Consider the following 12099-nt stretch of genomic DNA (forward strand, 5'->3'; position numbering starts at 1 on the left):
AAATCAATATTTTTTACATGTTTGACTTTGAGAAAACTAAAAATGCTTGGAATGCATTTGCTTCCTTCGAAAAAGGTTGGTTGTAAAATACATGACGAAAAACTGACTGCAAAAAGAAAAATCCCAACAAATTTCCTTCTTAGCAAACAACAGTCAACTCATATATCAGGTATGCTTATACAGAATTACCTGTTGTACCAACATCTTCTATACAGTAAAGGTACAAACATTTGCCATCCTATAAACAGTGTCAAGAACAACGACCAGGTTAGTAGTTCTATACCTATCCTAATGGATACTACCAACTAAAACTCAAAAGAACTTTACCTTCAAAACCTTACGATATCCATTTGGCCTCCCATGAGTTTTGGAATTTCCAAAAAGAAACGTTAGAAATAGAGCTCAGAGCCTTTCCTTTAAAGCCAAAGCTTGCTAGGAAAGCATGTATATCATCTGAATGACTGTATTTTGATGTCGCTGGTGTAAAGCAAGCATACAAAACCATAGTTAAAATGGCCAGACAAAAAGGAAGCACAACAGAAGATGAAGCACCAAAAAAGAGAGGTGGAGGGGGATACATATAAATATATTGCAAATGAAGCACCAGAATTGAGATGTGCATGAACATCTAACAATAAAAGCAAAATCGAAATGTAAGTATCAATATTTTGTGTTGTGTACAGCCATACCAATTTTCTCAATTACAAGTAAACCACAAAATAATAAAAACAAGAACATCTTAAAAAGATATTAATGAACACAAACCGTGAAACAGCCTATCAGTTGAGGTAATGCATGCAGTCCTATAGACAATAACAATCATTCCAAGTTATGAACATCATAGTTGTCGGGCATAATAAATTATGTACAGCAGCATCAATACAATAGAAAAGATGATGGCATATGCTGATGTCATTAGAAGGCATATGCCCACGTCATCAGAAGTAGCAAACAAAGGAACATAAGAATTTATTCAAGAGCCTCACCGGTCTCTACCTTTTGTGCAAGCAACACAAAAATTTGCAGGTGCAATTAGTCTAAACGATTAAAACAGCATGAAAACACGACTTACCATCGTTAGTCACTTAACTATGATGTTCTCAGCAGCCCATCTTTACTGATCCTCAAAACATTAACAAAATAAGAAAGGATGAACCATAATTTCCCATTCTCTTACATGGCACAATGTTCCATTTTTAAGATACAATCAAAGTCAAAAAGTCTAGACCATGTAAAGGAAAATAGCCAGTGAGGGCGTTTCCATTCAACACCTAGTAAAGTCATAAAGAGTATTGAAACTTTGAAAGGGTAAATTAGTATACCTTGTTGGCACCAGCTTCGAGGCTGTTAAAAATCAACTCCTCGACAAGATAACCCCTTGTCCAAATAGCCTCAGGTATTCCCTTAATGCTCCCCATTTCCCTAAAAAAGTAAAAACAAATTCTTGAACATCCTTAACATAGACTTAGAGAATGACAACATAATTTATTTATTTTTAAGGACTTCTTGAATTTCCTTGATATGTTCCATGACAAGAAATTCTTAAAAACTACAATTTCTTCAAAAAACCAACAAGTTCTTGAATTTTTCTTAAAGAGAATGCATGCCAACAAGTTCTTGGTTTTTTTCTTTATAAGAATGCATGCAAGAATTCCAAGAGAATTTGACAATAATGAGTTCTCGAATTTTCCGTCTTTCTTTTTTAATGGATGGAAGAAAACCAAGATAATGGGAAGAGCAGTAGTATTTAGGGTTTAGGGTTTTGATGGGACAGATAATCCGGAGGAGTAATCTAAGATGCGCCACTTCAAAAAGCCAACAGGTTCTTGAATTGTCATGGATGGAAGAATATCAAGATAATGGGAAGAGCAGTAGAATACCAATAGATAGATCGACGGGAAAATTGATCGGACATCTTCACCGGAACAGTTAACAGCAGCAATCTGGTGGAGTAATCTAAGATGAGCCGGTAGCGTATATGATAAGCGGGCTTCCGTAATTTGAAAGCAGGGGAAAATATGATGGGGGTGGTGAGTTCGAACATGCGCAGGTGGTGTCTCTTTTATAGTTAAAAATACACGCGGAAAAGGATTAAAAAACTTGTTAATACACGCGGAAAAACAAACACTGGTTAATAAGAAGAGTCTGCCCCTCAAATTTGTTATTATCGTATATAACTTAAATTATTTAATTTATGTAAATTTTATATTATTTAAATATTTAATTTAGTTCAAAATAAGTGTATTTTAAATTTGTGGTTGAATTGTAATCTCATTTTAAAAACTTTTAATATATTAATATTATTTTATTTAACTTAAATATTTATAATTTTACAGTTTTTTTCAAGACGTCTTTTTTAACTAAATGTTCAATAATGAAAGTTGTCATTGTTCGATTACTTCCTTTTTCATTAAACAGTTGTTTAGAAACCTACATATGATTTAGATTGTTTTCCCATTGACTTTTGAACTTAGCATCTACAAATTAAGTATGTCTAATACAAATAATCTAGACCTCTATTTAGAGTTTTCCTCTTTTACTTAATTATGATATCTATTTATGTATCCAATAGTTTACTTAATTTTATTATTTTTAAACTTGACATATAAGATATCTTTTTGACATATTATTTGATAGGATTCGATATTTTTCGATTATTACAAAATAAAATATCTACCAAATTATTCATTACGGTTATAAAAATCATCGATTTTATTTTTAAAAATCTTAATCCCAAGTTATGAGATTATAAATTAATATTTTATACATATTAAATAGATTTTTTAAAAATTAAATATTTAATTTAGCCCAAAGTAAGTATATTTCAAATTCGTAGTTGAACTATACATGTACTTCTAACGACTATAATATCATTAAAAACTTTCAAAATATTTAATATTGCTTTATTTACCTTAAATATTTATAATCTAACAATTTTTTTGGAAGACATCCATTTTAACAAACGTTCAATCACGAAAGCAGACATTTCCTAATTGTCATTGTTCGATTATTTCTTTTTTCATTAAGTGATATTTTAAAAACCTACACATGATTTAGATTCTTTTCTCAATGACTTTTGAACTTAGCACCTACAAATTAGATATGTCTAATACAAATAATCTAGACCTATATTCAGAGTTTTCCTAAAGCTGATAAGGAAAAATGAGGCCATTCCAATCTATTGAGTGCTCAGGCCATCAATATTAGGAATGTCAATGGTTTCGAACGGTTATTCTATAAAATTTATTTCTTATTATTTTTTTATAATCAAAACTAGACATTTCAAAACCGTTTCATTATCTCGATTTTTCTTCGTTGTTGGTATGCTTCGATTAATTTTTGGTTTTTTTTTTTAAATATGAAAAATTAGAACACGCCACCATTATACTTGGTATGACTTTGACAAAAAAACAATCAACATGAAAGTCAAGAACCGAATTTACTTTATTTTTGTATCCAATAAGAGAATTTAAACCATAAGAGAGGAAAAGTATCTAATAACTTGAATTCAGCTTGTTATCCAAGATCGTTGAAATACCTTGTATTTTTACTAGTTCCTACTCGAGAATTGCGAAGTTAGAACTAATTTGGTTTCACACGGAGTAGTATACGAAGTTCTAGTGTTAATTATATTGTCTCTTGTAGTCACTTTCATTTATCTTGGATCTAAAGCAAAAACAAAAAATCTATTATTTTTAAACTTGATATATAAAAAAATAATATATTTTACATATATTATTCGGTATGATTCGATATTTTTTCGATTAATTTTTTAAAAGTAAAATACCCACTCAATTACTCATTTTTATATCAAACCGTTGATTTTATTTTAAAAAATCTAAAAATTGATTTGGTACAATTCAGATCGATCAATTAAGTCAATTTTGTTAAAATCATTGACACCTTTAATCAACATCCTATAATCTCCTAAAATAAATTTCACAAAAAAATTATGTATTATATTTATTCCTAGAGGGGTCTTTATCCCGTCAGTTAATTCTGAAATGTATCAGCATGTGACAATCTTTTATTTCCTTTTTAGTTTCAACTGTTACACTGTCCTCTCCTCTCAGTTCATTTCATGCGACAATCTTTTATTTCTCATCCTTACCGGCTGAACCATCATCATCTGCTTGCTTGGTCACTTTCGATCATGTAAACTAGTATCTTTTTATATTCAAGAAAATGTCAAAAATATCTTCAATTAATAATTTGATCAAGACATCCCCTAAATTATGTAATGAATAAAAAATGAAGAGGGTTAGAGAGTGGGACATATAAATTTAATCATTTGTTGATGTTACAATCAAATTATCTATATGCACGGAGTTACTCTGGCTTTACATGAATACAAATGTGTGTGTTGCTGCCACCAAAAGCTAGTGTTACATTTAAGTACATACATTTATTTGTTGAATTTGTACAGATGTACCGTGCTTTAGAAATATTGAAGGACCTTTCAATATCAATTATTTGGAAGGAAAATGGTTGTTAGGGAAAGGAAAGATAACTTGTCACATCTCTTACCCATCAATTTGGGCCTGTATACTTTCACATTGTACACATCAAGATCTGAAATGTATCCTGAGAGCTTGAATGAACCATCACTTGCATTCAAACTGGTTGGATATAAAATACATCACTTACATTCAAACTGAAAGTACTTGGAGTGCATTTTCTTCCTTCGAACTAGTTAGAAAATACATCATGAACAATGAAAGCAACAAGAAAAATATTTCCTTATTAGCAAACAACAGTCATCAGATAGGCTTACACAGAATTACCTGTTGTACCGACATCTTAACAACAATCATCAACTCCAAGTTACAAACACTTGCCGTCCTATAAACAATGGCAAACACAAAGACCAAGTTAGTATTTTATTGTAGATGAAGCACCGGGAAATCGATGTACACATATTACAATAAAAACAAAACCAACAGGTAAGCATCAATATTTTGTGTTGTGTACAACCATAAAATTTGCCCAATTACAATTAAAACCACAAAACCGTAAATAAAAGAACATTTGATTACATGTGCTCCCACTTCCTCCACTCATCAAAGAAAAATAAGAAAATTGTGTCACTTCCTCAGAGCCTATTCTAACTTTTCCTTAATTCCCTATTCTAATCAATAATTTCTAGTATTTATTAAAAGTGTTAGAACGTTAGTGTTCAAATGAAGCTAGGTCCTCTAAGATGTCGATTGTATCTCATACAGGTTAGACCGGCTGGCAGGCAGCCTTAGCCAAAGACCGGCACCATTTACAATCGGTCCTTCTCTCTTCAGTATCTTATCTCTCTCCAGTGGTCTTTCCGGAGTGAACATGCCTCTTTTTGGCAACTAGTCAAGAAGACCTCCTTCCTATGATAGTTCCAGCAATGTCATGCCTCTCTCCAACAACCATTCTAATATAGTCTTGCCTCTTTCCTATAACTTTCTGACAGAGTCGTGACTATTTTCAGATGAATGTCTGATCGTGTCGCACCTCTTTCTGAGGAGCGTTCCCATAACATCGAGCCTCTTATCGGTGATTATTCATGTACTTGCACCTCTTTCTGGTCATTTTTCTAACAGCAACATTCACTTTCCTGGTAAACTTCCATCTACTGGAACTTCTCTAGCCAGATCTTCCAGTGATATTCAGTTTCTTATGATTTCACTATAAGCAAACTAAGGTGGCTTCCCCACATTGTGCTCGACTGGTGTCCAATATTAGATTATGCTGGGTGTTAATAAAAAGTTAGTCCCTTACCCATTAAATAAGAGATGTGAATTATATTTTCAGAAAATAACCCAAACCAATTCTCACGAGACAAGCCCTAACACAAACTCAATTCTACAAAAGTAAATCCAAAGACACACTCGTTTTCCAACCCTAAAACAATTAAAAAATAAATGCCAACAAAAAGTCTCACCTTAAATTCCACAGAGGTCATTGAAGGATCCAAAGCCAAATCATATGAAGATCTTGGGCAAACAAAAACAACGGATATATTTGAGATCTACTTCGCTGGTCAATGTCAGAAGACTGTCAAAACTCATCGTTATGTTATTAAGGAATTTATGTGCTGGTCCTTTGGAAGCAAATCTTGAATTGATATAGGCATTATGAAAGTCAAGGAAAATAAAAACACCGTAAAAAAAGCATCTGATATAGTAAATGCTAACCAAAGATTAGGTTTCCATTTTCTTTGTTCGGAAAAATATATTGAAATAAATAGATACAGATCTATTGAAGGACCTGGAAATAAAACAGTGGTATTTAGGGAAACAAAGTGTAGAAAAGATAACTTATCACATCACTTATCCATCAATATGGGCCTGTATACCTTCACTGTGTAAACATCATGACCTAAAATGTATCAGGAGAGCTTGAATGAACCATCAATTGCATTCAATTTATTAAGGGAACTCAAATGGATCCCAAACCCGCTGGATAATAACGACAATAGGGAAGGAGAAGCACGTATGCAAATCAGGTCATCCTCACTGCATGCAAAAGTGTACAAAATCTAAGAAACCAGAAAGGAAATATACTAAGTTAGCTGGTATAACAGAGACGGACCTTTCAATATCAACAATTTTGAAGGAGACACTGGGATGCACTAGGGCGATTCTTAGCAGAGATTCTTTCAGAGAATGCGAGAGCCTCTTTGGGCTTCCAGATTATATATGCAAACCAAAAGATCAAACAGGACAGAGTACAGATTTAGAAGTAAAGTACATAGATCAATATTTTTCATTTGTTTGAATTGTGAGAAAACTAGAAGTACTTGGTATGCATTTGCTTCCTTCGAACAGATTGATTGTAAAATACTTCACGAACAATGAATTCAAAAAAGAAAAATCCCAACAAATTTCCTTATTAGCAAACAACAGTCAACTCATGTGTCAGGTAGGCTCATACAGAATTACTGTTGTACCAACATCTTGTCTACAATCATCAATTCCAAGGTACAAACACTTGCTGTCCTGTAAACATTGGCAAGAACAACGACCAAGTTAGTAGTTTTATACCTATCCTAATGGATACTACCAACTGAATCTCAAAAGAACGTTACCTTCAAAACCTTACGATGCTCATTTGGCCTCCAGTGAGTTTTCGTAACACTTTCCAACAAAGAAACGTCAGAAATATAGCTCAGAGCCTCTCCTTTGAAGCCAAAGCTTGCTGGGAAAGCATGCATATCGTCTGAATGGCGGTATTTTGATGTCGCTGCAGTAAAGGAAGCATAGCAAACCAAAGTTAAAATGGCCAGAAGAAAGGAAGCACGACAGAAGATGAAAGAAACAGACATATATACTGTCTCCATAAGCTGATATACTGTATCCATAAGTTGGGCTTAAAGTAACTAAGCACCGATGTGTATGTTCCAACTCAACTTCAGCTAGAATAAATAATCAAGACACCGCTGCAAACAGTAGTGATCAAAAACAAATATATTCCATCCATCCATCCATTGTAATTGATGGTATTAGAACAAAAAAAATTCCCTTAGAAGTAACAATTCAAATTCACTCGCTATAATCAACCCAATTAAAAATAAAATGGACCTTAAGAGACAATGTGCACAAATGACACTTGAAAGCCTTAAACCCTCAAAAATCCTTCTTGCTTTCAACAAGATGGAGCACAGAGCTGATATAAACTGCGGTATTGACACCTCAGAATGGAATAACTAGACTGAGAAGAAGTGCTTGTCATGCTTTATTTTCCAGACTAAGGAAGACATATATCCTTCAGAGGGAGGAACATGATCGCTAAAGAGAATAAGCTCTAAAGTGTAATAAAAGGTTCAAGAATGTAGGCGAGCAATCTCTCCCAGCCCTTGTGTATTTACTATACAGTGTAGCCTTATTCCCAATAATTCCTAATCTCAATTCTTATTTCCTATTAGTTGATGTCACTTCATAATCCTGTATTACCAACTACAATTAGTACTATATTACCTTACCCTTATAAGACTGATTTGAAAATGGTTTACATGTACTTACCTTTTTGAATGTATAATATGACAGAGACAAGTATTAGAGAATGTTACCGCAACAAGTGTGACAGAAGTTGGCTGCTTGTGAATCAGATTTATGTTCCCGCTTTAACCAAAACATATAACTTCATGCTAGAGTTAGGTTCAACTTCAATGAATGTTGCAAAATTTAGTGGAATAGAATTTCAGGTAAATGGCAATTTTACCAAGTTCCATACTCTGGTTGTGATGAAAATCTAAACAAAGATCCGTAACTTACCAGGTAAATGATTTTGAAGCTTGAGAATGAATGTTGCAGATCCAAGTTCCAACCCCAGTTTTGAATTTGGTCAGCATAGTATGGTCAAAGACTCAAAAATCAATGTTTCCTATTATAAAGAGTTTCAACTCTTCCCCACAAACCAAGCAGCACAAGGCAAATCTATTTCACATTAGATGACCATAAACGTACCAATTCTTGCTCGGAATCAAGACAGGTTATTGTCCTCTTTTGTCCAGATAGAACCTGATAATTCACTAAGCTACAAACTCCACGTTGAAACGACACATCAATGAGGTTTTAGACAACCATTACCTTCTCACGCAGTTCTTCTAAACGAATTCGCTCATCTGCAGCATGCTGTAGAACATGACAATGAGTGTAATGATCAACGAAGATAAATGCTAGAATCAAACAAAAGATCATAATCCTTGACTATGTAAAAAGGGACGCACATTTATTTTGACATGGGCCTCAGTTTCTACATAAGAATATACTCCACTAGATAGTCACAAAGTAATGGAACAAAAGATAAAGAGTAAGACATTATTTGGTTAAAGTTAGTCATGCCCATGTTAATGTGGTGATAATAATGTAAAACCTGTTATGGGGTAAATAATAATGTAGGGATCCTAATGCAGTGAATAATAAATGAGTTATGCTATGCAGGGACTATCTACATTAAATGGAATTTTTGCTTGTAAATACTCATATCCATGTATTTTTGACAAATATGTTTTTATTCCTTAATCTATCCCGCATAAAGTAATACATAGATTCTTGCATAAGTCACGAGGGTATTAATAATGAACAGTTAAATACCACCAACCAAATGCTGCATTAGTTATGTCAAGCTTGTTTTTTCTTAAGCGGATAACTAAGTGCTACATAGTTATGCGGATATTACTTTTTGGTATGCACCAACAAATGTTATGCTATTTATGCGGAAGTTTATGCTGAGATTTATATTTGCTAATGAGTCCAACCAAATGATCCATAAGAGAAACAATCGTTTAAAGTAAATGCATTATAAGGAAATTCATGAGAAACCAAGAATGGCCATAATGGACTATGCAAATGCCAGAATAGACCTGATCAATTATAGCAAGTGTTGTGTTCGCCACAATCGGAATAAACTTCATATCAACCTGTTGGAGAACTTTGGCACTCTCCCGCCAGTTTTAATCTATGGTATCAGGAACCAATGAATCACCAACAAAATGCAAGGCACCAGAAGTGACATTCTTAAGATTCTCTGTTCCAGTACCACTCTACATCTCATATTGGAAAAGGTAAAAGTTCATCGTCTCAACAAAATAGAGAAGAAGTCCCAAAAACAACGGGGATATAGCTAAGGTACTCAATTGTAATCTCTGGACAGAAGTCCCTCCATTTTCTCCCAGAATATAAGAAATTTTGAGTTTTTGACGGTGCAAATTCTGAAAATTTTGATTAAAAAATTGTCAGGAGGCATGAAAATCTTGTTACAAGATCAAAACATAAGCAAAATGGAATTTGAAAGAGACTATGTGGCCTAGGAGACTTAGAAAGAGACATTGTAATCTCTAATGCTTTCATGATTTATAAGAATGCAGTGTAAGATAATCTTGAAAAGTGGGTGAAAGAAATGAAGCTAATTAACTGAAACATGCACTAGGAAAATTCAACTCTTATTCAGGTTAGGAACAAATGGCAGGAATGGTTTACCTTCTTTTCACTCCCCATCACGTGTCCTAGAGCACTCCCCTTGAGTTTGTAATTTGTTATTCCAGATGTTATCAAGTTTCATCTTCACACTTTGCCTGAAGCAAGAAACATCAGGTCATGTGAGTTAATTACATATTTGATTGACATAATAACAGAAAGAGACCTAACATTCTCGAGAAATTTGATAACATAACCTTTCATCGGAGAATACACCATCACCACAACTTGGGATAAAAGATTGATCACCTTGATGGTAAGACTGCACGATGGACAAGATCATTAATTAGTTGCACACATTTTCTGTCATCACTGATTATTAACACAAACAAGCACTCAAGGACAAAATACCTGGCATGAGTGGCAGATCATGAAGAGTCTTAATATTGCTATTTCCTGCTGCCTTGCTTGAAGACTCACTCGTGGCAAAGAACTTCTTCTTGCCTTGGTATAATGGAGGAGCAATGACTTCTTCTACTCATCTTTTTCCGTATAAGCTCATCTGTTTTACCTCAATTTCTAGTGTCAATCCATTTATGTGAGTCCCCATCCACCCTAGAGGAGAGCATAGCTCGTGGTATCAAATAATTCTTAATATTCTCTTCACCATGAGAATGCATATGTGTCAAATCATCTCCATCATAGTAGAATTCAGAAGGACCTGAACACAAATCCCCCTACACTGGCCATATCCTCTCTAGAAAGAGCATAAAAATTGAGATCAAACTTTGCAGTCCTCTTTTTCCAAATTATTTATGGCAGGTACCAAGACATTATGTTCCATGTTTCCTTATACGTGACAACAGCTTCATGTTTAACAGGAAATCATCCTCTGTAGGTAAAATATTAGATGAAACATTATTCTATCTAGGTTTTCTAAAAGTAGCTTAAGAGAAAAGAAAGTGATTAACTATACGATGGCATAACAGTGAAATGCTTTGCACCATCTGATGCATAAGTAACTCTCTCTTCCACTAACCAACCGTCCACAATTTGTTTCCCTCCCTCCCCCCCCCCCCTTCTTTTAGGGAGGCAGGTGGGTGGCTACAGCCTACGGGGAAGGGAATGTGAAGTGGACAAAGCCACAATCCTAAGTGATGTTGCATAAAAATGTTGAATACAATTGCTCTCACCGACAGAGTTACTTCCAGTCCAGAGATTCGCGACAGTATCCTCAATAAAGAGAAGGACGGGCCAATCCTACAAGTAACATTAAAGAACCAACCAGTCACCATAAGATATTCTAGAAAAACACAACAAAATAACTTTATCAGATTAAGACAATCAGTATCAATGGAGCCAACAAAGGGATATAATACTGCACATCATTTCTGGCAATTTGATTGCACATTAAACATGGAACAAAAATGAACAAGTAACATGTTCTAATAGAAAAAAAAAGAACCACACTACACCCCACCCACCTTTTTTTTTATTTTTCTTTGGGGTGATAAGTCAAACAAAGTGGAAACTCTGAGCTGGTGAAGAGAAGCATTTCTAACAAATAGCATAGCATTGAAGTCAATAAGTTCCTTTCCAGTGCATAGAAAAATGTCTACATAATTAGACTATGTAATCAGTTGAAAGAAAATTCAGTAATCCTAAAAAGTGCAACAGTTCTCATCAGCACTAGTCCATCTCGTGAGACACCAAACCCTTTAAAAGAAAGTACAACTTCAGGTGATGAAGTAAAATAATAAATTGAGCAGAACTTTCTGCACATCAAAATGCATTAGATCAATGTCAAAGAAACTAAACTTACCATTGTCATCCACCTTAACATAGCAAGTTCCAATCCCTATAGCAACAGACACCTGGTGGAAACTGGGTTAAGTGCAAACTAGGAGGGTAAAGGAAAACAAAAACACTGTAGAAAAACAAAATCCGATACAGCAAATGTTAACCAAAGATTAGTTTTCCGTTTTCTTTCGTCAGGAAAATATACCGAAATATTGAAGGACCTGCAAATTAACCAGTGGCTGTAAGGGAAACAAAGTGTAGAAAAATAACTTACCACATCTCTTATCCATCAATTTGGTCCTGTATACCTTTCACTGTGTAAACATCAGGACCTGAAATGTATCCTGAGAGCTTGAATGAACCATCACTTGCATTCAAGTTGTTAAGGGAACTCAAATGAATC

At 34.1% G+C, this 12099-nt stretch overlaps 1 protein-coding gene across 10 annotated transcripts; it reads right to left on the reverse strand.

The window, feature by feature from the left end:
- Nucleotides 1-461: 461 nt before the first annotated feature.
- Nucleotides 462-12072, reverse strand: LOC129872049 (DNA mismatch repair protein MLH3-like). Of its 10 annotated transcripts, XM_055946897.1 has the most exons (12): nt 11971-12072; nt 11719-11770; nt 11090-11156; nt 10308-10788; nt 10154-10218; nt 9960-10054; nt 9344-9691; nt 8568-8612; nt 8445-8498; nt 8253-8271; nt 7067-7221; nt 6582-6977 (listed from the first exon to the last, which is right to left on the reverse strand). In XM_055946897.1, exons 7-12 carry the CDS (start codon nt 9392-9394, stop codon nt 6897-6899), a joined length of 405 nt encoding a protein of 134 aa, XP_055802872.1. In that variant the 5' UTR covers nt 9395-9691; nt 9960-10054; nt 10154-10218; nt 10308-10788; nt 11090-11156; nt 11719-11770; nt 11971-12072; the 3' UTR covers nt 6582-6896. The 10 variants fall into 10 exon arrangements, 1 of the variants encoding a protein (XP_055802872.1); XR_008762393.1 differs by lacking the exons at nt 6582-6977; nt 7067-7221 and adding an exon at nt 462-477 and having other exon boundaries at nt 8445-8602; XR_008762394.1 differs by lacking the exon at nt 6582-6977 and having other exon boundaries at nt 7212-7221; nt 8445-8602.
- Between the last annotated feature and the right edge of the window lie 27 nt (nt 12073-12099).

The sequence above is a fragment of the Solanum dulcamara genome, chromosome 11 (assembly GCF_947179165.1).
Source record: "Solanum dulcamara chromosome 11, daSolDulc1.2, whole genome shotgun sequence".
NCBI lineage: Eukaryota > Viridiplantae > Streptophyta > Magnoliopsida > Solanales > Solanaceae > Solanum > Solanum dulcamara.